General features: G+C 38.3%; 2 protein-coding genes across 2 annotated transcripts; both read right to left on the bottom strand.

Annotated features, from left to right (window-relative positions):
- Nucleotides 1-28: 28 nt before the first annotated feature.
- rhoca (ras homolog family member Ca) lies at nt 29-11,887 on the bottom strand. The gene is made up of 5 exons (XM_079460921.1): nt 11,749-11,887; nt 6,043-6,200; nt 4,603-4,723; nt 2,975-3,105; nt 29-1,914 (listed from the first exon to the last, which is right to left on the bottom strand). The coding sequence occupies exons 2-5, from the start codon at nt 6,196-6,198 to the stop codon at nt 1,741-1,743; spliced, it is 582 nt and encodes a 193-aa protein (XP_079317047.1). The 5' UTR covers nt 6,199-6,200; nt 11,749-11,887; the 3' UTR covers nt 29-1,740.
- A 450-nt stretch (nt 11,888-12,337) lies between these two features.
- On the bottom strand, nt 12,338-24,608 carry ppm1j (protein phosphatase, Mg2+/Mn2+ dependent, 1J). Its single transcript, XM_079460920.1, has 10 exons — nt 23,998-24,608; nt 18,724-18,841; nt 16,667-16,993; nt 16,480-16,592; nt 15,596-15,680; nt 15,338-15,456; nt 15,131-15,194; nt 14,714-14,821; nt 14,047-14,198; nt 12,338-13,760 (listed from the first exon to the last, which is right to left on the bottom strand). The coding sequence occupies exons 1-10, from the start codon at nt 24,252-24,254 to the stop codon at nt 13,613-13,615; spliced, it is 1,491 nt and encodes a 496-aa protein (XP_079317046.1). The 5' UTR covers nt 24,255-24,608; the 3' UTR covers nt 12,338-13,612.
- Between the last annotated feature and the right edge of the window lie 645 nt (nt 24,609-25,253).

Here is a 25,253-nt window from a genome sequence, read left to right as displayed (position 1 = left end):
AAACAAGAAGCAACACATTATTTTGTTTCCCAAAAAGTGTTTTATTAACATAGGTTGGTTTACTTCATTTCAACATCGACTGCAATACGGTTCCTGTTTACAAATCATCGTTACTATGGGTGATCGTAAAAATCTGGAATAATAAATCATATCTAATTCTTCCAGAAAAAAGGAAGAGACCCTATAAACACACAGCAGAGGGTTGATCTAGATGACAAGACAGGAATTTGCTCATGCAGACGATGACATCACAACGTAACCAGTGCTATTCACAAATGCACATCATCTATTATGCGGTTTCATTTATGACTCCATAAACCAGTATTCAAAAAAGTTGACAAACATTTTGTGAATAGTATTGTGCATTTCATTTTACATTTAGTGCATTGCAGTAAGTTTGTTAATAATGCCCCGTGTAAGCTGGTTCACGCCTCCTCGACAAGCGTCCACCATTTCAAAGAATCTAAAGTTGGTTGTTAAATGTTGGAAAACATCACATTCCCACAAATACATAACCAGTTGGTGTCTTTCAACAACACGGCCTTTTGATAATGTAGAATTTGACAGCAAGATGTCCCAAGCGTTCAAGAAAAACCCATTAACCGTGAAATACCCAAAGAAAAACTTGCTATATAATATTCTTTATTCTAAAAAAGCTACACCATGCTTTCGACATCAATGCTCCGACACAGACAGGAGACATCGAGTTACGTTTAACTAAAGCCAAACATTCAATGGCACCAGTGGGTACAGTAGTGAAATAAAGGAATCTACAGTAGATTTTTAAATCTAGCAATTGACATATGCAACTAGCAACTATCATGCAACGTTAAAACACTGATCGTGTGCACATAAACATCCATCTGATCAAGATCGAGCATCCCATTCTCGCTTCTGCATTACAAGACCAAAGGCACACGCTTTCCGTGAGCTCGGAAGGCACTCAAAACCTGCTTATACTACCCAAACAAACCTCCCTAAACAAATATGAAGCCAGATTGTGTACTTCTTTACCTTTTCTCAGTAGTGGAAACCTTCAGAGGCGATCACAGCTAAACATTTAGTGTTTGCGTTACGTGTTAATACTTAACCCCGTCTCTGAGGATATTCTGGGGCTGGTTTAATCTGTTGAGTATAAGTAGTAATACAAATAAAAACTTAAGTTTCAAAATGTGAAATTCTTAATGTACGATAAGGGCCAAGATATAATACAGCCAACAAAACTCAACCTTTTGCATTTTGTGATATATTAATTGGCTTGTAGTTATCCATGTCTAGAAAGAGTGAGTCCATTCGAATTCTGCGGAAAACTTTCACAAAGGCACTGACTTCAAATTCTGTGCTCTTTTTCTACTCTGTATATTCATTTAGAATTAATCTGTAAAAGGTCAAAAGGAAAACCTCATTAGATTTTGTCACGGTTTCGAAGGTTCATTGATAAATGTGCAAAAATACAATTACTATCGACCTCAATCTTACATGACAAGCTAGAGTAGAAACTATGTTGTGCCTTTGAGGAAAAACCAAGGCATGTAACATGACATGTAATGTAGCCCAGCCCTCATTTTATGTATATTTTATTTTTTAACATTTCCCACTTGTTAGTTTTACATGAAATGTGACATATCGTGCGGTGTATTTATGCTGTTTGGTCAAAAATATTTAGGAGTTTGGTGTATTCTGGTCAACTGGGAGTCGTAACAGAACGTTGCGATTCGGCGTCAACACGACCGGAAATTCTCACAACAGCACGCATCCATTTCTCTTCTTCTTCTTTCGGACCTGCAGCGCCGCCCTGGTGGCCATTTCGAATACCTCCCTCACTCCCTCCTTGGTCTTGGCTGAGCACTCCAGGTTGCCGAAGGCGCAGATGCGGTTCGCCATGTCTCTGCCCTCTTCCGGTTTAACAGGCTCCTGCACACAAGAGTTGAAACTAAATGTCACATTTAACAAAGTTCAGAAGTGAATTTTGCTTTTGCATTTAATCACAATATCATGATGAAAAAATGGTATCTGTAACTTTTGCCTCTCTAATGATATTTCGGTTCAAAACAAAAGATTGCAGGTTATTTTACGTACTTAAGATGATTTGTTTCGAAATCATTAAAAATGAACTGGGATAGGGTAGGAAAACACTGCTTATTTTAAGTACTTGAACAATAACCGTTTTTTTGTTTTTGTTTTTAATCAAACATTTTTACAAATAATAAAAAATTGCTACGTTTTTAGTGGGGTTAATTTTGAATTGTCAAATTTCAATGCATATTTTGTGCATTAGCAACGTTAATACATAAGGTCCCAAAAATGTGAATTAAAAAACAATTTTCGCTTTATGTTCATGTAAAATTAGGGCTGTTCAACGATTAATCGCATCCAGAGTAAAAGTTTGTGTTTACATAATACATGTCTGGGTGCTGTGCTGTTCATTTTTTATTTATAAACACACACACACTTATATATATATATAATATAAAATATATGTACACATGCACATATTTCCTTAATATATACAAAACAATTTCTGGATGTGATTAATCGCTATTATTTTTTGATCAGCCCTACTTAAACACAGTAAATGAAGTAAGTTCCAGGTACAGTAGTCTGTTGCCAGCTAAAAGCATCAGCTACTTTTGCTAATTTGATAAATACACAAAAGTCGGGGATGTGAGGAACTTCAAAGTGATGGACAATAAGATTTCTGTGGCCACTCTCTCTGCAGGTCTAATCGTGACACGTTATGTGAATGCAGTTCATTTCATGGTCTTATACATCCGAGCCCGTCTGCCTAGATTTAATAACTGCACCCGAAACATCATGTAAGGAGTGAGGTGCAGAACACATCACTCAGCAGTCGGACCGATCGCTCGGGTACGATACGAAACGGTAATGATCGGACCTTCTAAAATGACAGCAACGCTAGCTGCTAAGTGCATTTTAATGTAACTCCTCATAGAGGCGGCACTGCTGAACACACCTGCTTCATCTTGCTCAGCTCTCTCCGCGTGTGCTCGTCGTTCCGAAGATCCCTCTTATTTCCCACGAGGATTATGGGAACGTTCGGGCAAAAGTGCTTCACTTCGGGCGTCCACTTTTCAGGGATATTCTCTGTAAAATGATGCAGACAAGATTTAGGTTTATAGAACTTTTAGCATAGTTGTATTTTATATTTTTTTAAATCGAAACCAAAACAGTGCTGAAGAGATAGAAACTAGTAATATTACACATCACATGCTACGCTTCCTTTTAAAGAAATCAAACATCCTCTCAGCCTGTCAATCAATTTACCCGTTTGACTTGGTCGACATTTCTCAAAAGGGTGTTGACCATTTCTAGAAATAGATCAGCCAAAAATGAAAATATAATTTTATTCCAAATGTATGTGACAAAAAGTTTTTCACTGTCAAATCCTCTAAATAATCTAAAAATATCAAGTTCTCACACAAAGCTATCATCCCTTTGGAGCTGCAATATTTCAATACAACCATATAAAGTGACACATAAAAGTTTATAAAACTGAAGAAAATCATTTATATCTATGATGGCGAAAAAATAAGGCTTTTCACTTTTGGATGGACCATTCCTTTAAACACATGCGCTAAAGGATATTGCAAAATGAACATTACTAATTGCCCAACCAAATATTCACATTACATATTCAAATACAGTGATATTTAGAATAGTTTCCACTTATAAAATAAAAAAGTTATGAAATGTTAAAATAATTCCTGTTAATATCCTGTTTTCCTTAAAGTGGTAGTTCACACAAAAAGGTCAATTCTGTCATCACTTACTCACCCTGTAGTCATTTCAAACCTGTATGACCTATTTCTTTCTCAGAACACAAAAGAAGATCTTTTGAGTAAATGACAGAAGTAAATGAGTAAAACAAATGAAATAACATTTTTGGGTGAACTATCACTTCCCGGGGAAGACCTAGGACATGCTGGTGGGACTATGTCTCCCGGCTGGCCTGGGAACGCCTCGGTGTCCCCCCGGAAGAGCTAGAGGAAGTGTCTAGGGTGAGGGATGTCTGGGCATCTCTGCTTATACTGCTGCCCCCGCGACCCGGCACCGGATAAGCGGTAGAAAATGGATGGATGGATGGACTAGCACTTCAAGAACTTTTGAAGGTTATAAAACCCAAGCAAAGACTGAACGAGAACATTTTTACATCTGCCCCAACGACTCAAATCGCATTATATACACAAGTCATTTATATGCAACATAACTAAGCATGTGATTCACACCAACGTTCAGCTAGGGGAATGTGCCATTGATGTAATATAACCGCTCAAATATTAAAGCAATATGAATCTCATGTTTCACACAGTGAATTCAGAAGTATAACGTCTGCAATAAACTTCTATAATGCTAAGAAAATCGGAAAATGTTTTGACTTCCTGGCACTGATCTTTAGTAAGAAAGAACCAGGATGTTCAAGTTGAGATAAACAGCAATGATGTCACGGACAAAAGAGTTATCTTGATGCTCCTCCGCTCACAGACAAAACACAGGAACTTCCCGCAATGCTGATGACTCAAACTTTCTCCAAGTGAAAAGCAAGCTAGAAAATGGTTTTGGTGTGTTGGACATTCTGATTACCTAAACTGTCAGGACTGTCTATGGAGAAGCACATGAGAATGACGTCTGTGTCTGGGTAGGATAGAGGTCTCAGCCGGTCGTAGTCTTCTTGCCCTGCAGTATCCCACAACGCGAGCTCCACCTATTGAAGAAAACAGCAACGAATGACTCAAGATGACTTGACAAATCCTTCCACGAGTGGTTTAGCATTGAACTTTTCATAATAGTTAATAATTAGCTTGATATTATAAATAATAGCCTGATCACACCAAGAATGCTAACTATAAAACCTATTTAATACTTATTACACGGCTCGCTGGAATGCTTTATTCTGATTGGCTAGTTGTGACATTTGCAGGTTTGTTATTCCCAACCGTTCAAAACTAATTAGAACCCGGATGCCACAAATCATTTTGACAAATTAAATATGATGTCATACATGTTATTAAAAGCCATTTATATTTACAAAAGACGATTCAACCAAATTGCCTGGTCGTGACATTTGAACATAATTTCTTACCTTAAAACCGGAAGTTCAAAATCACCATTCGGCAAAATTATTATGAATAAAATATTAATATATGTAGCTGTGTAATAAGTGGGATAGTGTAAAAGCAGCCGGCTATTATTGCGAAACAAGCCAATTTAAGTGTCCGCTTCGCCCCCTATCCTGATCACACGTCAGGACTTATTTCTGCAATAACAACCTGCTGCCTGTATATTATCCATTACATAAACCATGTTTACTTTAATTTTCAGAAAAACTGTGTTATGTAATAAAGCGCTCGACCGTTTGTCATATAGCTTATTGAGAAACAAGACAAACTCTGAGCAGCATCCCTGAGAACGGTTTTAAGATACCGTGGTAAACCATGTACAGAATGAGAATTCAACTATAGGGGTTGGCAAGTAAAAAAAACAAAAACCGGGGGCAGGGATATCTTGAGTCCAGACAGGAAACCAGGAAGAACAGCCATTTCCTGTTTTGCCAAATCTCTTTTAGATTTGGTAGCGGTCAATACTGCACAACATCAGAACTATGAGCCGTCTGTCAGACGTGATGATATAACCCCTTCACATCGCCCTGTCCCAAACAATGACTATTATTTCCGGCTAGCAGTGCTGCTCGGCAATCGTTTGGATAAATATTTGGACGAGGTATCTGGAGAGAAGGACTTCATACTGTTGATATGTTCTGTGTTTATAATCAAAACAACAATCGCACATTCGTTGCTGTCAGAATATGTTATGGTTTCAGGCGAAAATAAACAAACGCATAAATAAAAGAAAATCAGAAGGAAAAGAAACTCATTCTAGGTCAATGTCAAATCTCACGGTAATCAGATTGGGTTTAACAATCTGAGGGAGAAACTCGAAACTGACCCAAACCTGAAAGCACTGAAAACCAAATGTGTTAAGACACATAAAATAAACATGAGGTGAAAAAGAATCAATGCCAACCTGTTTGCTATCCACTTCGATGTCTGCGATGTAGTTCTCAAACACAGTTGGCACGTAGACTTCTGGAAACTGGTCTTTGCTGAACACTATGAGTAGACAGGTCTTCCCACAGGCTCCATCTCCCACGATCACAAGCTTTTTCCTTATGGCCGCCATACCTGTGCAAACAAACAAATTATCATTGAAACAACAGATCCCTGTACTAGAAAATGCCTCCTGAAAGAAATAATTTTGTAAACGAATAGTTTATGTAAAATAAATGCATGAAAACTTTTCAGATTTCTAGACCATATAAGTGAATGGACACACATTACACATGTATAACCTGCTCAGTAACGTTGAGGATGAAAAACTGTTCAACAAATGTAGTTGAAGACACAAAAGACATTTGCGAGATAAAATAAGAATGTTTAAACAAATAAGTGTGAAATGACCAGACAAAAGACAAAAAAAAATTCCCCTTGGAAAAAGCTGTTCACACAAAACGTGATGCAGTTTGTTGTTAGAAAAGTTTGCATACACTGTAAACAAGGATACGTTTCCAATACTCGTTGCCACAATTTCATTTGTTTGAGTTTAGGAAGTTCTTGGGTTTAAGTAAGCAGAACGTTCAGATTTGGATTACTGTTGAATTCAAGTTTCACATTTTTTTTGGTTAATGTGACTCACAATTTTCATTTATCTTTATCATTAAATGAAGTAGACAGACTTCAAAAATAAAAACAAAGAGGATTTTTTAAGTAGCAAAATGTTTAGTTTCTTTCATGGTACAAATGTCTTCAAACACCTAGACTTATGCACTCAAAATGAGCCAGAAGAGAGGGATTTCAGATCTGACAGCAGCCTAGTTATTGCTCATTGGTTAAACAACTAGTGATGAAACCGATCGCGGACAAAACAGACCTTAAGGCTTCCGCTTAATTGGGACCAGATGGAGAAACCGTGTACGATCTGACACAAACATCTGTCCAACGCGTAACCGATATAAACTCACCCTGCGGATGATATTTTCACGAAGCAAAACATGCATCATAACACACTCGGGACAACCGAACTGATCTCTCCGCATATACTTGCATTAGCTATCCAAACTTTCATCTACAATCAAATATTCAGATCACATCCTGTGAAATGATGTACGGTGAACTGCCATAAATGTCAAATCAAAGTGTTTCCGTGTCGAGAAAACGAAAGAGACGCTAAATGAATGTTCAACGCATTGCAAAGTCTGAGAAGTTTGTTCACAGAGTGTCTTTTATTTATTATTCACATGTTCCTGTTACAGAAGTCAGTCATGCCAAGATATGAATGCACTGCAAGTCATTTTCCACATATATCACCACATCTATCTATTGCGTATTTCTTCGCCCGACATCCATTTCTCCAACTCACCCCCTTACAGGAGCCACTAGCAGTGCAATAACTCAGAGAAAAGAAGGTAAAGCTCATGTGTCTGCATGTGGGTGGTGAGGGAATATGTGCTGCACCGTGATGAATGCATGTCAGTAGGAAAGCACAGCTGTGCGTGGCGAGTGCTTCCAAAGCGCTCCCTCCTCATCTATTCACGCTTCTCTCCAGCCTGACCTCACGCTAACACGAGCACTTATCAACAGACCTCAATCAGATTGTGCTGGGAAAGAAAGAACTTTATTTTTAGCACGGCCCTTTCCATCTCGCACAAAGCTTCATCCACCCACAGGAAACTCAGGGTTTTATTTCCCACTAACACAGAGGCCAGACTTCAGAGAAATAACCCAAAGCAGTTTTTTCTGCTAATCTGGGATGATGCTTTTTGACCAAGCGGAGCAAATAAGGCAAGCAGTGTTGCTATTGTGTCTTCACTAACTTCAATATTAACCATTACTAAATGTTTCCTATGTTCCCCGATTTGTAATTTTTAATACAGTATTTGTAAAAAGTTTAGGGTCAACGGCTCGTTGTTTATTTTCAGATTTTAGAATAAAAGTAACCTCATCAAAACTAAAGAATAACAGAAATGTAACTATGGAAATTAAAGCTGCAGGCAGCGTTTGCAGGGTTCGGGCAGTTGGCCTTTGAAGCACCTTTGCCTTCGTCGAGTAGGCTCAGGAATCGCACCCAAACATGTCCAGGATGGAGGACACTCCCCCACTCCCAGAAAACAACAGGTGTGGTCAGTAACGGTTCACGCAGACTACGCATGCTTACAGAAATATGCACATATAGAACACATGATGAGACTCAGCTTTCAGGTTCATTTGGTCACATTCATTTAAGAAACGACAGTGTTATAAATGACAAAGTTTAACATGTTTACGTGATAAGGCCACATTTAACAAGCCTGCAAAAAGGTCACGGGTCAGATGAAACGGTCTAGAGAAAAGTATTATATTATTCCCATTCGAGACCCCCAGATATTTCTAAAGCAAAGTAAAGATGAATCTTGATGTCAGTCGGCTGAACAAGCTTCAGCATAGAATAAACATTTGACCTCATAGATGTCTATCAATTCAACTAGTATGTTAGTTAAAACACTTGCAGTCGGCACACATGAAATCAAAAAAAGAGTTGCACTTTCATTTGGATCTCAGATAAAAGCGGACCTTAACTCCTTATAAACTTTCTTCTTAGTATCATCCAGTAGCTTTCGTACTCATGAACCGACATGAGTGATATCAGGACTGGAATTCCCTGTTGTTTTCCTGTCTTCCTGTTGTGTTTCATATACTTGAAAACACATTATGATGAGAGATTTAAAACAACGGCCTATCAATTAAACAACAAAAGAGAAGCAGATGAAAAGAGAAGAGCAGGTAGTTCAGGTTACAGACACAAATGGAATGTACATCAATCATTTCATCTGTTCTTGCGCTGACACTACATGTTAAGTCTCTTCGTACCTGCAGAATTAAAGTCACGCTGCTGTAACTACATAAAAGCCAAAGTGAACTCGTACAAAAATATGTTTTTGATGACTCACTACAGTCTTTCTTATGAATGTCGTTTCTATTAACACGGCTAAAACAGGTTCGTATCTGAGGTTTGCTTTACAGGAATTTCATTTATTTCCAACGATAGAAACAAATCATGTACTTTTATTACAACAATGTAGCACAGTGGATGTACTGCTCACTGACTGCAAGTTTCCTCATGTTCTAAAGCACTTTATAAGGTTACATAACCAGAGCAAGGGACGTAAAACTAACTTCAGGAGTCAACTACACTGAAAGAAATAGCTTGTAGAATGTTCGTGCAAAGTGTTACGAGGATATCATTAAGTAGAATTGAGTACAACTTACTAACCAGAATAAAGTAAATTCTACTTATTAAATAGATTTCGTTTTTTGTTTAAATATCAAGTCAAAGAAAGAAAAGGATGCTGAACAAAAACACGTCTTAGTCAAACTTCACGGATCACTCCCATATTGAAAAATAAGATTTTTTAACAACATAGATTGTCAAGTAAAAAGAGACTGGTGGTCTCTGTAATGGCATTAGCACAGTTACTGCTCAGTAAGTGAAATAACACACTTCATGACTAATTTTGCGCCCCCCACAAAAGTAAGCACTTCAAAAACACAAACTCTCCTAAATCTGAAAGATAAATCAACAAACACGAACAAGTCTTTCTTTTTACGGAAAAACACTTAAAATGAGCGTTAATCTGGAAAATGTATCTCCTAATGCAGTCCGATGCAAAGCATGCTGGGAACTACAGATCAACTGCCAAGGTAGTAATATCAACACAACTTATTTATGTAGTCTCAACACAAAATAAATAAACTCAACCATTTTAAATGGGTTTCCGAAAACAAAATCACATCTCGACTTGACGGTCATTTTTACAGAGATACAGAGCGGTTCATTGTGTGTATGACCCTGTAGCCATCTCACTTCCACCTGCCGGCCCACGATTCTCATTAGAAAGTGGTAATGAGAAGAAAAGAGCATTAAAGAGCACATCAAACCGAGTTAAGACAAGAAGAGGTCCAGTTTCACTACACATTGATAAGCAAGATGTTTGTACTAGCGTTACCTTCCTCAAATGTGATCTACTGTCCGTATCTCTCTATGATCAACAGTGTGTAGGTGGAATTCATGGTGACGGCACAACACAGACAAACAAACAAACAAACGGGTAGTACTAAACTAGAAGCTCAAGTATTAAAACTACAACAAGGTGGTTTTGTGGACATGAGCAGGCATTTTCAAATTAAGGTCTACATAGTTTTTTCAGCTTTTATAACATTTCCGTCGTTGCCAACTTTTCGCACAATAACCCTATTATAAGGGTAACTAGAATCTACTTACAATACTTCCTTTGAAACTATTACACAATCTAAAGATATTTAGAAAACAAATGTGTCCAATAAGGATACGGATATATGTAAAACACAAATATATATCTAACCCCCACACAGAAAACTAGTCCAGGTAGCGCTTTAATTTGTCTTGTACTGTAATGTACTGTAAATAAAACACATCACATGGTTACAAAATAAAATCCACAGAATGGTTTATGTGCCTAAAGGGTTGTGGACGTGACATGCATTTTCTGGGCCAAAGTTCACCATATGGCGGGCTGACAAAGTCTGTCAAGGGCTTATACAACAGGAGGCAGTTCGTTGTCCTGATCTGAGATCAGCCAATGAGGCAATTCCCGCAAAGTTACAATCTACAGTAAGCTATTTATCCTTGTCTGGGTTCAAATTCCAAACAACGTTACTGGACCATGTGCCGTTGCACCAATACGACATGTGTTAGACTACACGCCAGATATTTACATATCAAAAACTGTGTTTTCATAAACAGTAACAACTATGTTTGATATGTCTAATTTATTAGGTGGCACACCATCATCTCTCTCTCTCTCTCTCTCTCTCTCTCTGTGTCTCTCTCTCTAAGAATAACTTTAATAACCTAGAAAACAATAAATACACGCGAAACAACTCTTCAGTCTTGTTATGAACTCATATTATTTGAGAAAGTACATAATTGTCCCTTTCAATTGCTTTTATCCAACATTTTTCTCTCTGTAGCTACATGTTCCCTGGGGATCAACTATTTAACTAATGTCCAGAGCTAAAAAAATACAAAAATAGCCTAAACTAAAATAAAAAATGAACCTGTCATTAACTACTCTCGTGACTTTTATGTTCTCGGAACAGATAACATTATTTACACAATATATTTCAGATTTGTGTATAAAGGCCAACAGCATCAGGGTTTTCCAGCAGGCCCGTCTAAACACTCAACGGGCCATTAGAAGCATTAGGCCTAAGGCTCATTTTAAGGTGGCGGTTTGGAAGAGTCCACACGCCGTCCTGACAGTCGCTTCGGCGGAACAACAGGTTAGTAAACTACCCGACAGGGTTTAAAGGAAAAGTTTGACCGCAACTACTGAAGCATTCGCGACCGCAAAGCCCAGGAAAGACACAAATGTAACAATTGCTTCTTTTATCAGCTACAATGTAGCGAAGAACACTCGTTCCGATTCGCGGTGGTTTTGTATCAACGGTTACACTGTAACAATCTCCCGAACTCCAAATGTAAGTCTCGTAGTTTTTAAACTAGAAATCTGACTAAACGTCTTTATAAAAACACCAGTAACCTCAACGCGGTCTATCGTTCGCAAGCCACCGCCTACTTTCCTCAAACTTGTTTTTACCAACATTCCCAAAGTCCGACGTTTCATATAAAGCGCGATGCAAAGGCAAACGGAAGTACCTTGTTTTTCTTCGAGGCGTTCGGGTGTCCCGGCAGAGGATATCGTGTTGAAGTTTTATCGCGGTGTGGAGATATTTCACGGGATTATTGTTAAGAAACGACGCTCGACTGACTGACAGAGGGAGCCCGCAGTAATGGGAATGACACGGGACCGCGACGCCGCTGATGTTGACTGCCGAAGGAGGATCACTGCGGCCCCTCCCTTCACTTCCGATAATAATGACATCATTCAGAAAACTGTGGAGGTAATGCCAGCGAATTCATGTGCTGTTGAGCCTGTGTTGTGCTTTGCCCTGTTAGTACTGCTTGACTAACAGTAGTAGTCATAAGAACAGTATAATAGTATATATATTATATAATATTTATTATAGGACAGCATCATTTGTTGATAGGATCCATCCATCCATCTGTTCAAATCTGAAACGGCATACTGTATATGTATACGTATGGTAAAAGCTGTTGGTCTTTATTCCTACCAGTCGTTATTGTTAGTGGTGATGCAACAACGACAACACTATGAAACAACGCCACCTAAAATGTTGTTTTCGAGTCAAGCGAAAACAAGTTGCATTAATGACAGGACAGTCATTGTAAAAAGGATAGATTTATTTAGAATGTCACATATTTATTTGCAAAGAGTAATCTCTTGACAATGAACCGTCATTCAAAAGGCAGAAATCAATATTTATACAGTATACTGTATGTACACACACGACACAGACACAATACTGACATCAAGGAAATAAGGTACGTTCAAGGAGTACAAAAAGACAGATGAAACTATATTAAGATTTCCGAATCTAAATGAAATGGAGGTTGTTTACCGACGAAAGGTTTTATCTACAGCAAAGAAATTGGTCATTCAGCCACTACAATTAAATCAAGAATTGCAAGCAGATCGGTTGGGTAAGTTCAGTGGTTCAGATCCATCAATGTCTTTTTTCAAATGAAACCCAGATTACTAGATTGTTTAAGTTTTGTGTACATGGCTTTTTGGGGATGTTGAGGAAATGAGTTTAACTAGTCCTACTGAAGCAAGGTTGATACTAGTATACATTTCTGCCTTTATGTGAACACGATACAGCATCATTTACTTAATTTATACGGTACAATGTTGTTGTTTTTTCGAGAATCATGATTTCCTAAAGAAATGTAGGGCACGAGCTGATTTTAATAATTTTACGAATTTAATTTTACTGTAGAAAGTAGGCAATGAATTCTGATTTCATGTTAACTTTAATGATTTGTTCTAGAATATAGACATTTGCATTGTTTCCTCTTTCATGAGGCTTGTTTTAACCATAAACCTGAAACAACTGACGAAAGCTCTGCATTCGCAAATAAACGGCCATTGTTTTTGTTGATTGCTTTAGAAAACCGTAGATTCAGTCAACAGAAACATTCTTTGGAGACTGTCAGGACCTTTAGGAAAGATGATCAGCAGTTTAAATTACAGCTCAGGTGGTTTTTGCTACATAAAGTGCTTATGTTTTATTTTTTCCCTTGCCTTTGGGGTTTGATTTTTTTTTTAGCAATATTGTCTCATTCCTTCGCCAGCCTAAGATGCAGATTTCAAGCGGCTCACTGCTCTTTAAAAACACCCAAGCCCTCCATTCCCAACATATCAGAAAGTGATGGAAAGACAGAGGAATGGCACTTGATGATGTCATCCCACACCTGACATGGGCTTGACGATATTCGTGCAGAGAAGTGACTCGGAGAGGGAAGGGGATACAAGGAGAAGCCGGGACGCATCTGAGCCCGATCTGATGAAAATTGATTTTTCGGTTTCCTAGCCCTTTCTCTGGGACGGAGCCAGGGACGTGTCCTGGTGTGCTTGTCCGATGAAGGCGGACCCACCTCGTCATGTTTCTAACTCAAGCCCGGCCAATGGAATGACAAACACTGTGATGTCATCGCCTGAGCCAAGTCTCTCATTGGGCAGTCGCCACCCTCGCTCTTTGAGAACCCCACGCGACCGCATCAGAAGATCTTGTGCTGCTAGGGTGTATCTTTAAAAAAATATAAACACAAGGAGGGTGGAGATGACAAACTCTGTACTGACATCTGCTGGTGAAACACAAATTCAGCCAATCCACTACAGCAGTGTTTATCAAGCCTGGTCTTGAAGTATGTCTGCACATTTTTAACGGTGTCCTGTTTAAATCAAATCGGGTCACATCCAAAATGTGAAATTAATGATGCCGAAGAAACACCGCTTAACAATTATTTTTGTTATTTAGCATTTCAAAAGTATCTTTTGTTCATTATTTATGATTAAAACAATCATATGTCTACCTCAAGGGGTCGTTGGGTTCACGAGCAGACAGGAAAGTTGTTACAGCATCCGCAACTTCTCTGTCAGTCGTGACGTCCCACAGTCCATCACTGCCCATGACCAGGACATCATCAGACCCGTGTTTGAACTCAGAGATGTTGTACACCTTTACCTAAATCATACATTAAAAAAACAAGTTGTAAAAAATGTAAGTTCAGGTTTAAAAATTTTCAACAACTTCGTTGTACTGCAGTGCAAAGGTAAAGTGTGTATTTAATATCTATATTATTTTGAAGCAAAACACAGCTCTGGATAAAATTATTTTCACTTTTTTTCTGGAATTTACTATTTATAGGTATGTGTTTTAGTAAAAGGATCATTTTCTTTCGCTCTCTGAACTATTGACAACATTCGAAAAAGAGATGCAATGTTTTGGCTCTTTCACAATGCTACTCCCAAAGTGTTAAATTGAAATTCAATAAACACTGGAATGGAACGGCTAAAGTCCACGTATTAATGTTTATTAGATGCAAATTGTGGTTTCTTCATTTTTTCCATAGCTGTATTTTTAATATTCTCTCCACCGGCTATCTTGTACTGAATAAATGATTGTTTAACAATAAAATAAGTGTAGAATTGGCCTTGCATGTATTTGTTTACACAAAAATAAATATGCGCTTTGCTCACCTCTGGGCAGCAGGAGAGGAAGGGTTTGATATGAATGTTGGAGTTGTACACTTTCAGGTCATGATCCCCTAAACCACGAGTTACGCCAATAGTGGCCATGACTCTAGCCTGGAGAACACACACAGATGACAGGTGTGCCTTCAGAGCAAATAGGTTCTCTCACATTCATACAATCTTTATTAAAACAGACATTCAGCCCTGAAACTGGCACCGCATTGTGTATTTTGCTTGCTACAGCTCACTGCTTCTACTTTGTAATAAATAGCATTGAGAATCGCGTGAAATGCAGCATTTGACACTTTCATTCGATTATATGTTTGGCCTGTAACAAAAGTTGCGGTTATGTAGCGTGACCTACAATTTATTTACTGAATGTAGACCTTTCTAAGCTATTTGGAAAAGAAATAGGCCAAATACCTTTTTCCCCTCGCCATAAATCAGAGGAAACTTCAAGTCGTCTTCCACGATCGTCTTATATGCCCTTAAATGAAAAAAGACAATCGGTACAAAATACAATGAAATGAAAGTAATTCCAAAGGTGTCTTAAAATGTAATATTGCATAGTTTAATCGAATATCAAGTGTAAATTATTCCTTTTAAATCATAATTGGGTTCCACATATACCAGCCAGTCATCGTGTGGTCTCGGTAAAGCATCTTTTTGCCGAGCTCCTTGTGTTGAATGCGTCTCGGGAACTCGATATGTGTAAACTCATTCCCAAGCAATTCGGGTTGGAGGAATCCCTATAGAAGTCATCGACACAAAAGCGTTAGAAGTATCACGTGATCAAAGATCTATAATAGTTATAGGACAGTCTGCAGGATAATGCACTGATGCTCTATCAGAGCCAGTCCGTATGGAATAAAGCTGCGTTAAACTCACCAGGTATTGTAGCCTTTGTCTTTCACTTTCTGGTGTGAACTCATTGGACATGGGAATGACCTCATTGTTATGAACAATTATGGCTCTGTGGGAAAAGAGTGCTTTTAAAGCGTTTGCTTTACTGCTCTAATAGGTGTTGTACAATTAGAACGTAAATGTGTGTGGTTTGCTTGCACAGTATCATTTGTTTCTCATTCATGGGTAAAATCCTTAAGATGATCATCATGAGTAACTGTCACTGTTGCCGTAGTGATTATGCGATTTAAATGCTTAATATAATAGATAATATTATTTCTTTAGAGACTGCACCTGGTACTTTATATTCACTTCTAGCACTAACAATTTCCAGAAAATGTACAATTAAATGAGGTAAATAAACAGTAAGAGAGATATTCTGTAATGCAAACATTAGAGCATGTGAAAGTTAGATAAACATAACATAATAATCTGGTCGTGAATTAACATTAAAATATAAAATATTTCATTCACTATTATAACATGCCGGAAGAAAATGTTATCGCTCATTGGTTGCTCTTTCATAGCTAAGAAGATTTGATGGAGTTCCCAGTTGTGCTTCATTTTATTTATTATAACTTTATTATATTATTTTGAATGAATAAATAAAAACAAAAACAGGAAAGTAGATAAAGTAGACTTTAGATGTAACACAATATGGATTTGGCTAAATTTGATGAGAATTTCAACAATGTTGACTTTTGGTTGCAGATGTGAAAAATCTGACCTCAGTTTGTGACATTGTTAACATCTCTTCTAATATATTATTTTTCTCAAAATATCCGAGATGCAAGCGTTTTCTTTTGCTCTCCATTGAATCTCATTGATCTCATCTGTGATTTTTTTTGTTGGTAGGATTGTTAACCCACCTGCTGTCTCCTGCATTTGCTACGTAAAGTTTCCCCATCAGGTGAATTGCAATCAATGCACAACAGCCACCAGAAATGCTGTAAGACTCTTTCTCCTTTTCTAGAAGATCATCCTGCAAATGTAAAAAATAATACGATTGAAATGATGCGTCAACCGGTTGAATTAAGTCTACAATAAAGTTCTCACCATCTGTCTGAAAGCAGTCTCTATGATTCCCATCACCAGACTCTCCACACTGATGTCCTTCTCCATGTGGAACCGGGGTTCATCCAGCGGTCCCTCTTGTTCCTCTCCGTCCAGACAGGCCCCTTTCTTTGCCTCCGCCTGAAAGGGGCTCCCGTTCTTGGCCAGGCAGATTGGCGGCGGGCTGTTCTGGTTTTCAAGGATGTGGGCCACATCGCAAAGTCGATCGCGGATGATGCGATGGAGAAGTTTGGAGGCCGCAAGGGCAGCGCCGGAGCCAGCGTGTCCATCGAATACACCCCAGAAGTGTATGGGAATGCCTGTGGTGTCCTGAAGGGGTAGAAAGTTAATTATTTGGGGTTGAATTTTATCTATCATTTATAAATGGAATTCCAAAAATTGTGTTTTCAAAGTGTTTAAAAGACTCCCACTAGATGCCGTCGGACAAACTGGTAGTCCTCCCCCAAGCTTAATTCATTGATCCAGATGTAAACATGCTGAACTTCTCCCAAAAAAGGTAAGCTTTGATATTTACATTCATGCATTTGACCTTGGATTTGGAAGCAATGCTCTGGCAGATTAGATTCAGGAACACTAACGTGTAAAATAAACATGCCCCCGGTGCCATCATGTCTCTTTACGTGCTTTTGTACGCGGGCCAAATTAAAACTGGGCCTGACTTTAACCTTTGATAAGATTAACTTGTAAGGATTAGGAGCTCACCGTTGTGTAAGAGTCACAAAGGACGTCCTGTGGCAATAACAAACATTTGTGTTTAAATCTCTGATGGTCATCTCTCTATCTGACTCTCCGTATGTAATAGATCTTCTACTGTTCACATCTAAGTCTCTTGTAAACACGCAAGGAGATATCGGCAGGTGTAAGCATGATGTGATTGACTTATAAGAGATGAGAAAGGGTTTTAGGAGGGGGAAGGCCATCACTTGATGTAAGCAGGAGGAAAGGGGAAAGGTCACTGTCCTCTCCTGAGTAAATGCTGCTGGAGATTGAAACAAACGACTGTACCCAAAAGACGACTTTTGTGCAAGTCTACTGCTTTTTTGTCGCAAAAGAAAAAAGCAATACACAATATGATAGTATCGCAATATTTTTTATTTTCAAAATATATTTTTTTAAATGTTAATTTAATGTAATTATTTTTTAATGTTTTTGAAGCTTGTCATTGCATGCGAAAGAACAAAATTTATTTTGTATTTCTGTTTAACTGTTTTTTGGAATCATTGGTTTTATTTAACATTTTGTACGTAAATGATGAAAATTCTTAAGATTTCTGTCACTGAAAACTGAAACGAAGGATTAGGAAGCATAACCATAAGAGAGAACTCACAGCTGTAAAATCACAAATTTAAACAAAACAGTCTTTAAACCATTCTTTAACCGCACGCACAGAATTGTGGGATATTATAGGCAATGAGAGATGCATCTTTGTGGTTAAAATATAATCAGATTTGTGCGTCTTTGTTAAAAGGATAAACAAATAACACTTTCACCAGACCTCCGCAAAGGATCATAAATAAATACTATAAAATATTTATATAAATTAGTATATATAAATTAAATAAATATAAAAAATTGTCATATTATCCAAGTCCAAACCAATAACCAAACACACGAAACTTTGCGCCATACTCGTGCATCCGATGAAATCGTCTACAATTGCTTAACTAACACTATACCTCAAGACAAAAGCATCAGCTGTATATAGATATAAAATACACAGAGCAATTTAATGTTTCATACATACAGTATCTATGCATGCAGAAAGTTTTATGCTACGGACCTTCAGTAAATGATACTTGGCAACTTAAAGTTCAAAGTCTCATTCCCCATCAATAGTTACTATATGACAAACAGCGAAAGTGCAACTTCTTTTAACTTCTCTTTTTGTTTCTAATGGACAAATGAAGTCACGCAGTTTCCAAACGACATGATGGCGAGTAAATGATGACCGAAGGTTCATATACCATCAACCCCCCGGTGTATCCCATCATGCTCAGTGCAGGATGTCGAGTCAGTAATGCTGATGTGTGTTTACTCACCCCACCGTCCTCCAGTAACATAGAAGAACGCTGCTGTTTACTGCTCAACTTTTTCACGTAGAGCAGCTCACAGGAGGCCTGGTCCTCATTGAGCATGCTCTTTCCAGCATTTATCACTCTGAGAGAGAAAAACAGAGAGATTTTATGAGTTTCAAACAGTCTCAATAAAATAAAGTGAAGAAAATGAATAAAACATTATATCAAAGATTTCATTACAGCAGAAGATGTATATCCGCAGGTTCTAGAAAACAGAGTATCCCTGCATGCATGGAGCAGTAATCTGACCTGGTATTTGCTTACAAACCTGATCCATGCATGAAAGGATGCAGTGAGGGATTAATGGATTTGATTCTCCGGTGCTAAAGAGCAGAGGATGGCTAGTCTGTGATATTCTGCAGTTTCCCTTAGTGTAGCCTCAAACTGTGCTTTAATATTTGAACTTATTGATATATTTGATTTACTCTGGTAGCAGCATGCACTCATTTATCGCATATATAAAAACAGCCCACTAGAGGAACGAGAAAAGTCACATATACAATCATACACTGTACATCAGATTTAGAAAACCTATAAGACCGCCTGAATATAATTTGTGGTATGATGGGAGTCTAACATGAGGACGAACACAAAGCCCTTATTTCCCAAATCTGGATTATATAAAGACCTTCTCTTCCTAATCTGCGGCAGTAAAATGCATGAAGGCCACAGCGATGACCTGTCAGGTCCGATGAGATGAATCGGAAGGGGTTATTAAACCATAATGATATTGGTAACACTTTATAAAAAGGTTGCGTGTCATTTTTTGCAGGCTCCTTTGACAGAAATGCAATATAATATAAATAACTGTGTTCAGAGGTGTAATTAGACCAAACGTAATAAAGCGTTATGTTTTTATTACCATAGAATGAGCTATTTCTATTTACATCCTTCAACAAAGAAACGAAAACGTCACAAGATCTTAGTTCTGTGTCAGCTACCGTAGTGCTTCAAAAGGGAGGGGTGGTTCGAACCGATCACAACCGTTACGCAATTCACAACGTCACCACTAGATGCCAATAAATTCTCCACATTCCTCCTTTAACATTAGTTCATGTTTTAATAGCTGACATAAACTAACAACGAACAGTACTACAGCATTTTTTGGTCTTAGTTCATGTTAATTTCCACATTTATTTAAAAATTAAATCAAAAGTTACCATTAGTTAATTTCAATTGTATTGCTATTAATATTAACTAAGATTAGAATGAATGTTGATAAAATGTACATTTCATTGTTAGTTCATGCTAGCTAGCAAAAATATCCTTACTGTAAAGCATTGTATGATATTTAGCAAATAACAGATCTTCAAACTTCGGTATGTTGATGTAAAGCACTTTCAAGTTATCCAATATCTAATATAGCAGGTTGATTCTAGGTTTTTTATAATATCTTGTGCGATTCAGATGACAAAGCCCAACTTGCTTGCTTTTCAAAAGAGGAAGCGTCACCTAATAGCTTGTTCCTTTTTCTGAAGTCACAAGTAGTTTCTTCCTCATAAGGTTTGTACACTTTTAAATGAAAATTGAAAGTAACACAGAAAACAATGAAACAAAGGAATTTTTCCTGCTTACATTGTCGTAAGCAGGGAAACCACAGTTCATGCATTTAAACTAAAGTTCGACAGTCCGAGTGTGAAAGCCACTACAACCTTTACCAGAGAGATTAACAACACAACTAACAATCAATAAACATCTAATGGGCATAGAAGCAGGAAGTCAGGACTAGACAGTCCACTACAAATGAAAGCACTATCACGTTTCAGGTCATTGATCTGACACTCAAGGAAACACAGTTATCGTCTCAGTAATGCATGCATGGTTTGCCAGACTGGATACGCATGGATGATGCTTGCATGTGAAGAATTCTATTGCATATTTTAGTACATTACACGTCCAGTACATTTAAAGGTCCAGTGTGTAATTTTTGTAGGAGCTATTGACAGAAATGCACTTTAATACACATAACTATGTCTTCAGAGGTGTATAAAGACCTTACATAATGAAGCGTTATGTTTTTATTTCCTTAGAATGAGCTATTTCTATCTACAGAGCGCATTTCTTAAACACGTTATCTCCTTTGGCAAAGAAGCGAAAACGCGACTACATCTTTGTCCTGTGAGAGCTGCCATAGTGCATTGAATGAGAGGGTTGGAGTGAACCGTTGGTTGCAATTCCTAAACTCACCGCTAGATGTCGCTAAATATTCCCTACTGCTCCTTTAACTTCAGTTCCTTATGAAATGTATAGCTTGTAAGTGGCTTTGAATACAAGGATCTGCTAAGTGCATAAGAAATATAAAATTTACTAAAATGGGCCATGTTGCTTTATTCTGTTACGAGGTTAGGGTTAAGGTTACGATTTGGAGTGACTAGACCTTTTTAAAGCCTTTTGCGGACCGAAACGCTGAGCATGACAGGTTTATTAAGATGTGCACTAAGGTTACAAAATCTTTTCTTGAGGCTCTAACAGGAAATAACTTTTAAAATCTGTCCTCAAATAATACATGTTCAAAGATGGATTATTAACATCCAAACCAAAGTAAGTTAAACCCATTACTTTTGAAAAGAGATTTGAAGCCATGTATTGTGTCGATGTTTGTCATTCCATCTCGGCAGGACATGTTTCATTCACTTGAAAAACCTGATGCGCAATTCTGCACATCCACCCACTGTGTTTAAGAATAGAGAGGTGATGGGTTTCTATTTATGGCAATAATTTAGTCATATGCTTGTATGATAAAAAATGGCAGCAACGGTAGATATAATGAAAGAAACTGTAAGCATTGTGCGTATCCTCTCCGAGCGGTATCTTATCTGAGGAATCGCAGTGCGTCCTTGTGCAGGATATAATTCATGTGTCATTGCAGTTGCTGACAGGAGTTCATCTGTTGTGTTGTGGTACTTGCTATAACTATCTGAAACCAATCACCTCGAGTCACAGTCTATGACTCAGCTATATGCTATGGTGAATGTGTACGTGTGTGTTTTAATGGGGTTGAATGATCGCTGTACAGTGTTATCATAAATCTGCAGCCCAAAGTATGTCGTCGTTTTGAGGGTTAAGGATGGGTTGTGAATATAATCCTGTGTTATTTGTACTGTATTGCAGACAAAAATCTATGGAACTGTTGGTTTTTGGCTATAGTATTACAAGTGCCATTCAAATACTTTATGAAATATCTTCATTACATTTTTTATAGGCACTCACTTTTGAGAAGTGAGAATGTCTAGGTTACCCTTGAGCATCTCAAGATATCCCAATGGTTACACGTTTTTTTATTAGCTATTAAAGCTGCCTTATTATTATAACTTTAACAGGCTCACCCCAAAATTGGTTCGCATCGACTTGACCGATCATAGTCATTTTTATGAAAAGTCAACAGGGACCCTTTTTTGGGTGAACTATTCCTAATACAATGGAAGTCAACCGGGTCCAATGTTGTCATACAGGTTTGGAGTGACATGATAAAAACACCAACTTATTACACTGATCCATATCAAAATCCATTTGATAGCAGCTTGTATATGTGTACTGTTGCTAAAGCAGTCAGTTCCAAACACTTGACACTCCGTTTCAAACGTTGCTGTTACATCGTCACAAGGTTCTCGTCATGTGCCGTAGTTAATAATAGCTGAAATAACCAAAGGCTAACTGGGCTAATTTCAGTATCGCTAAAGGCCGGTTCTCTCTTATTCACTCTTCCTCCAACTCTACGCAAGCACACACAAACAAAACACACACAGTGACAGCTGGGATCAGAAAAGGCTTCTGGGCGATCTCCGAAACACAAGTAGACCTTTCCAAAACCTCAGGGGATGTAATATTTCTTAATTTGAGGGTATGACTTCAAATCATGTTTGTTGTTTAGATTTCAGGCACCGGGCATGACCTTGATGTCAACAGACCATGTCTGATGAAAGCTAGGAGGTGGTGGAAATGAGAGTTTGCTTCAAGCTTAAGAAACTGGATACACTCTGATTTTCCCTTCAACTTCACACAAGGGGCATTTTTGCATTCAAAACAGTTACATACAAAAATGCTGTGAGTTTTAATAAACTTTAACATTGGATTTAGTCATCTAATACGCAAGTCTATATAAAAAATGGGTCATTTATGTTAGACCCTAAAGCTTAATTCAATTCTTATACAATATCACTAAACAGTAGGCCCATTGTATAGTAGTAACCAAAAGTGATCCGTCAATCAACGTTTTTGCCCTTCAAGCAAACATATTAATAAGATGTTTCTTGTATGCATTTTGCATAGTTGTGCTTGCCGTGTAAACCGAATCTCAGCATTGAGAAGAATTTAAAAAGGCATGGCAAAAATAAAGGCACATGAGCAAAACATTGTCAGAGTCAATGCATTGATTTGCATATTAGAAATGTGGTGTTTTCTCCATTTTGTACCATAATCTTAATATTTTTATGCTTTACTTGAACCTCTATTGTCAATAAAAGCCAATATTGTGCAAATATAACTTTAAGCCACTACTGTATTTTCCAAAGCAATGTGTGCTTAGTCGCCCATGGGTGCGAGATACCTCGTTTCCACTTCTTCTAAAACCTTCCTGGTATTTCTGTGGCTATGCTGACTCGGTCAAACTGCATCTCCTCTAGAGTGGACAAGAGGTGGGCATGCACGATGCCTGTGGTAAATAGCAGATGCATTGATTTATCCTTATGAAAATTTGGCTAACCATGGTGTCTCTACATGTAAGGTATAGTTCACCTTACAATGAAAATTCCGTCATCGTTTACTCACCTTCCAGTTGTTCCAAACCTGTATAAATGTATTTGTTCTGACGAAAGATATTTAAAATATCTTTCTCCGTGTTCATCAGAACAAAGAAATGTATACAGATTTAGATCAACTCGAAGGTGAGTAAATGGTGACCGGATGTTCATTTTTGCTTGAACTGTCCCTTTTCCCATCGTTTAGTAATAAGAATGTGGTGATACAAATAGTAATCAATCCACCAAAACCAAATTTGCTCCATTCCTACAATAAAACCACGGCAAGCATAGGCGTGTAACCTGACGCATGTTAATGCTGATGCTTGTGGCGCATTTCATAACGGATTCTTGCTGACTCCAGTACCACGATGATGATGATGATTGGCACATTTGCCCTTGGCTAGTCAACCTTCCTCTCCAATGACGTCACTCGCACGGCATCATCTTCAATGAACGATTGCGCGCACCTTAAGACGCGCGTATCGAAAAGGCAACTCACTCGGCGTATCCCGTCCGCCACGGCAGCCTGCTGTCCCGTTTGAGCGTGATCACCGGTCTGGACGCGTGCTCGGTGGAGTACTGCAGCAGCTCCGGCGTCAGGTCCAGAAACTCGGGTCTGCCGTAGGGGAAGCGCGGCGGCAGCGCGTCCGTACCCCCGTTCTGCGCGGCTCCGTGCTGCGGATGCTGGTGATGGTGGCCGTGCGGTATGATTCCGCCCACCAGCGAGGACATGGCGTTTTTAACTTTGCTTATCATCGCGACAGAGTATGCGACATCGACGGAAACCTTAACGTTGCGACTCTATGAAACGCGCAAAAGCAGGAAGCGATCGCGCTGACACCATGTGACGCGTGTTTTCCTCATCGAAGAAATCCTGTGTATCATCACCCGAGAGGCTTTAGGGAGGTTGAGCCGCTCATCCGCCTATAGATGCTCTCTCTCTCTCTCTCTCTCTCTCTCTCTCTCTCTCTCTCTCTCTCTCTCTCTCTCTCTCTCTCTTTGTGCGTGCTGTAGCACTCTCATCCGACCAGCTGGTGTACCTACACAATTGACGGAGGCTGTGACGCGGTGACTGCTGCAATACTCACCGAATCTGCCAAATAAAACATCAACAAGCATCACTGAAGGTTGCAACATCGGGGCTTAAAATGTAAAATGTTCCTCACTTGTTGGCAGTGCTGCGTAATGGATTATTGAGTAACCAAACTAAATATGTACATCCCTACATTTTATGAGGCGCATTTAACTGAAGTTCAAGCATATTTTAGGTAGACTATATTTATGTTGCACTGCCTACTAATATCAATGCAGTGCTTGTATACTAATTGGGACTAAGTTAGCACTTTTAGCTACAATAGTAAACTTGACGTGCACACCCAGTATACACCTTTGATTTCTGAGAAACAAAGTGTAATTTATTATTTTATGTTTTATAGAAGTATACTAATAGAAGTATACTTACAAAGAAAACCCACTTATTCAAGTAAGTGTACCCGTTACAGAAAAAAACACCTGCTTTTACGCAAAAGTTAAACTCTTTTTTTAATAAAATGAAGGAAACATTTCTAATTTAAACAAACTCTTATTTTTGACATAAAGGAAAAAACCTCTGTTCATTCAAAGGTATCTTTAGTGTCAATTCTCAGAATGGGTGTATTGTTGTCATTATACTGCATTGCAAATCCCCATTGGATGCCTTAAAGTAACATGCAGATCTAAGCCCCTCCCACGCTTACAATCAAGAAAACAAAGTAC

This window comes from Barbatula barbatula (assembly GCF_947034865.1).
Source record: "Barbatula barbatula genome assembly, chromosome: 7".
In the NCBI taxonomy this organism is placed as follows: Eukaryota; Metazoa; Chordata; class Actinopteri; order Cypriniformes; family Nemacheilidae; genus Barbatula; species Barbatula barbatula.
This window is presented reverse-complemented; position numbering and strand designations above follow the sequence as displayed.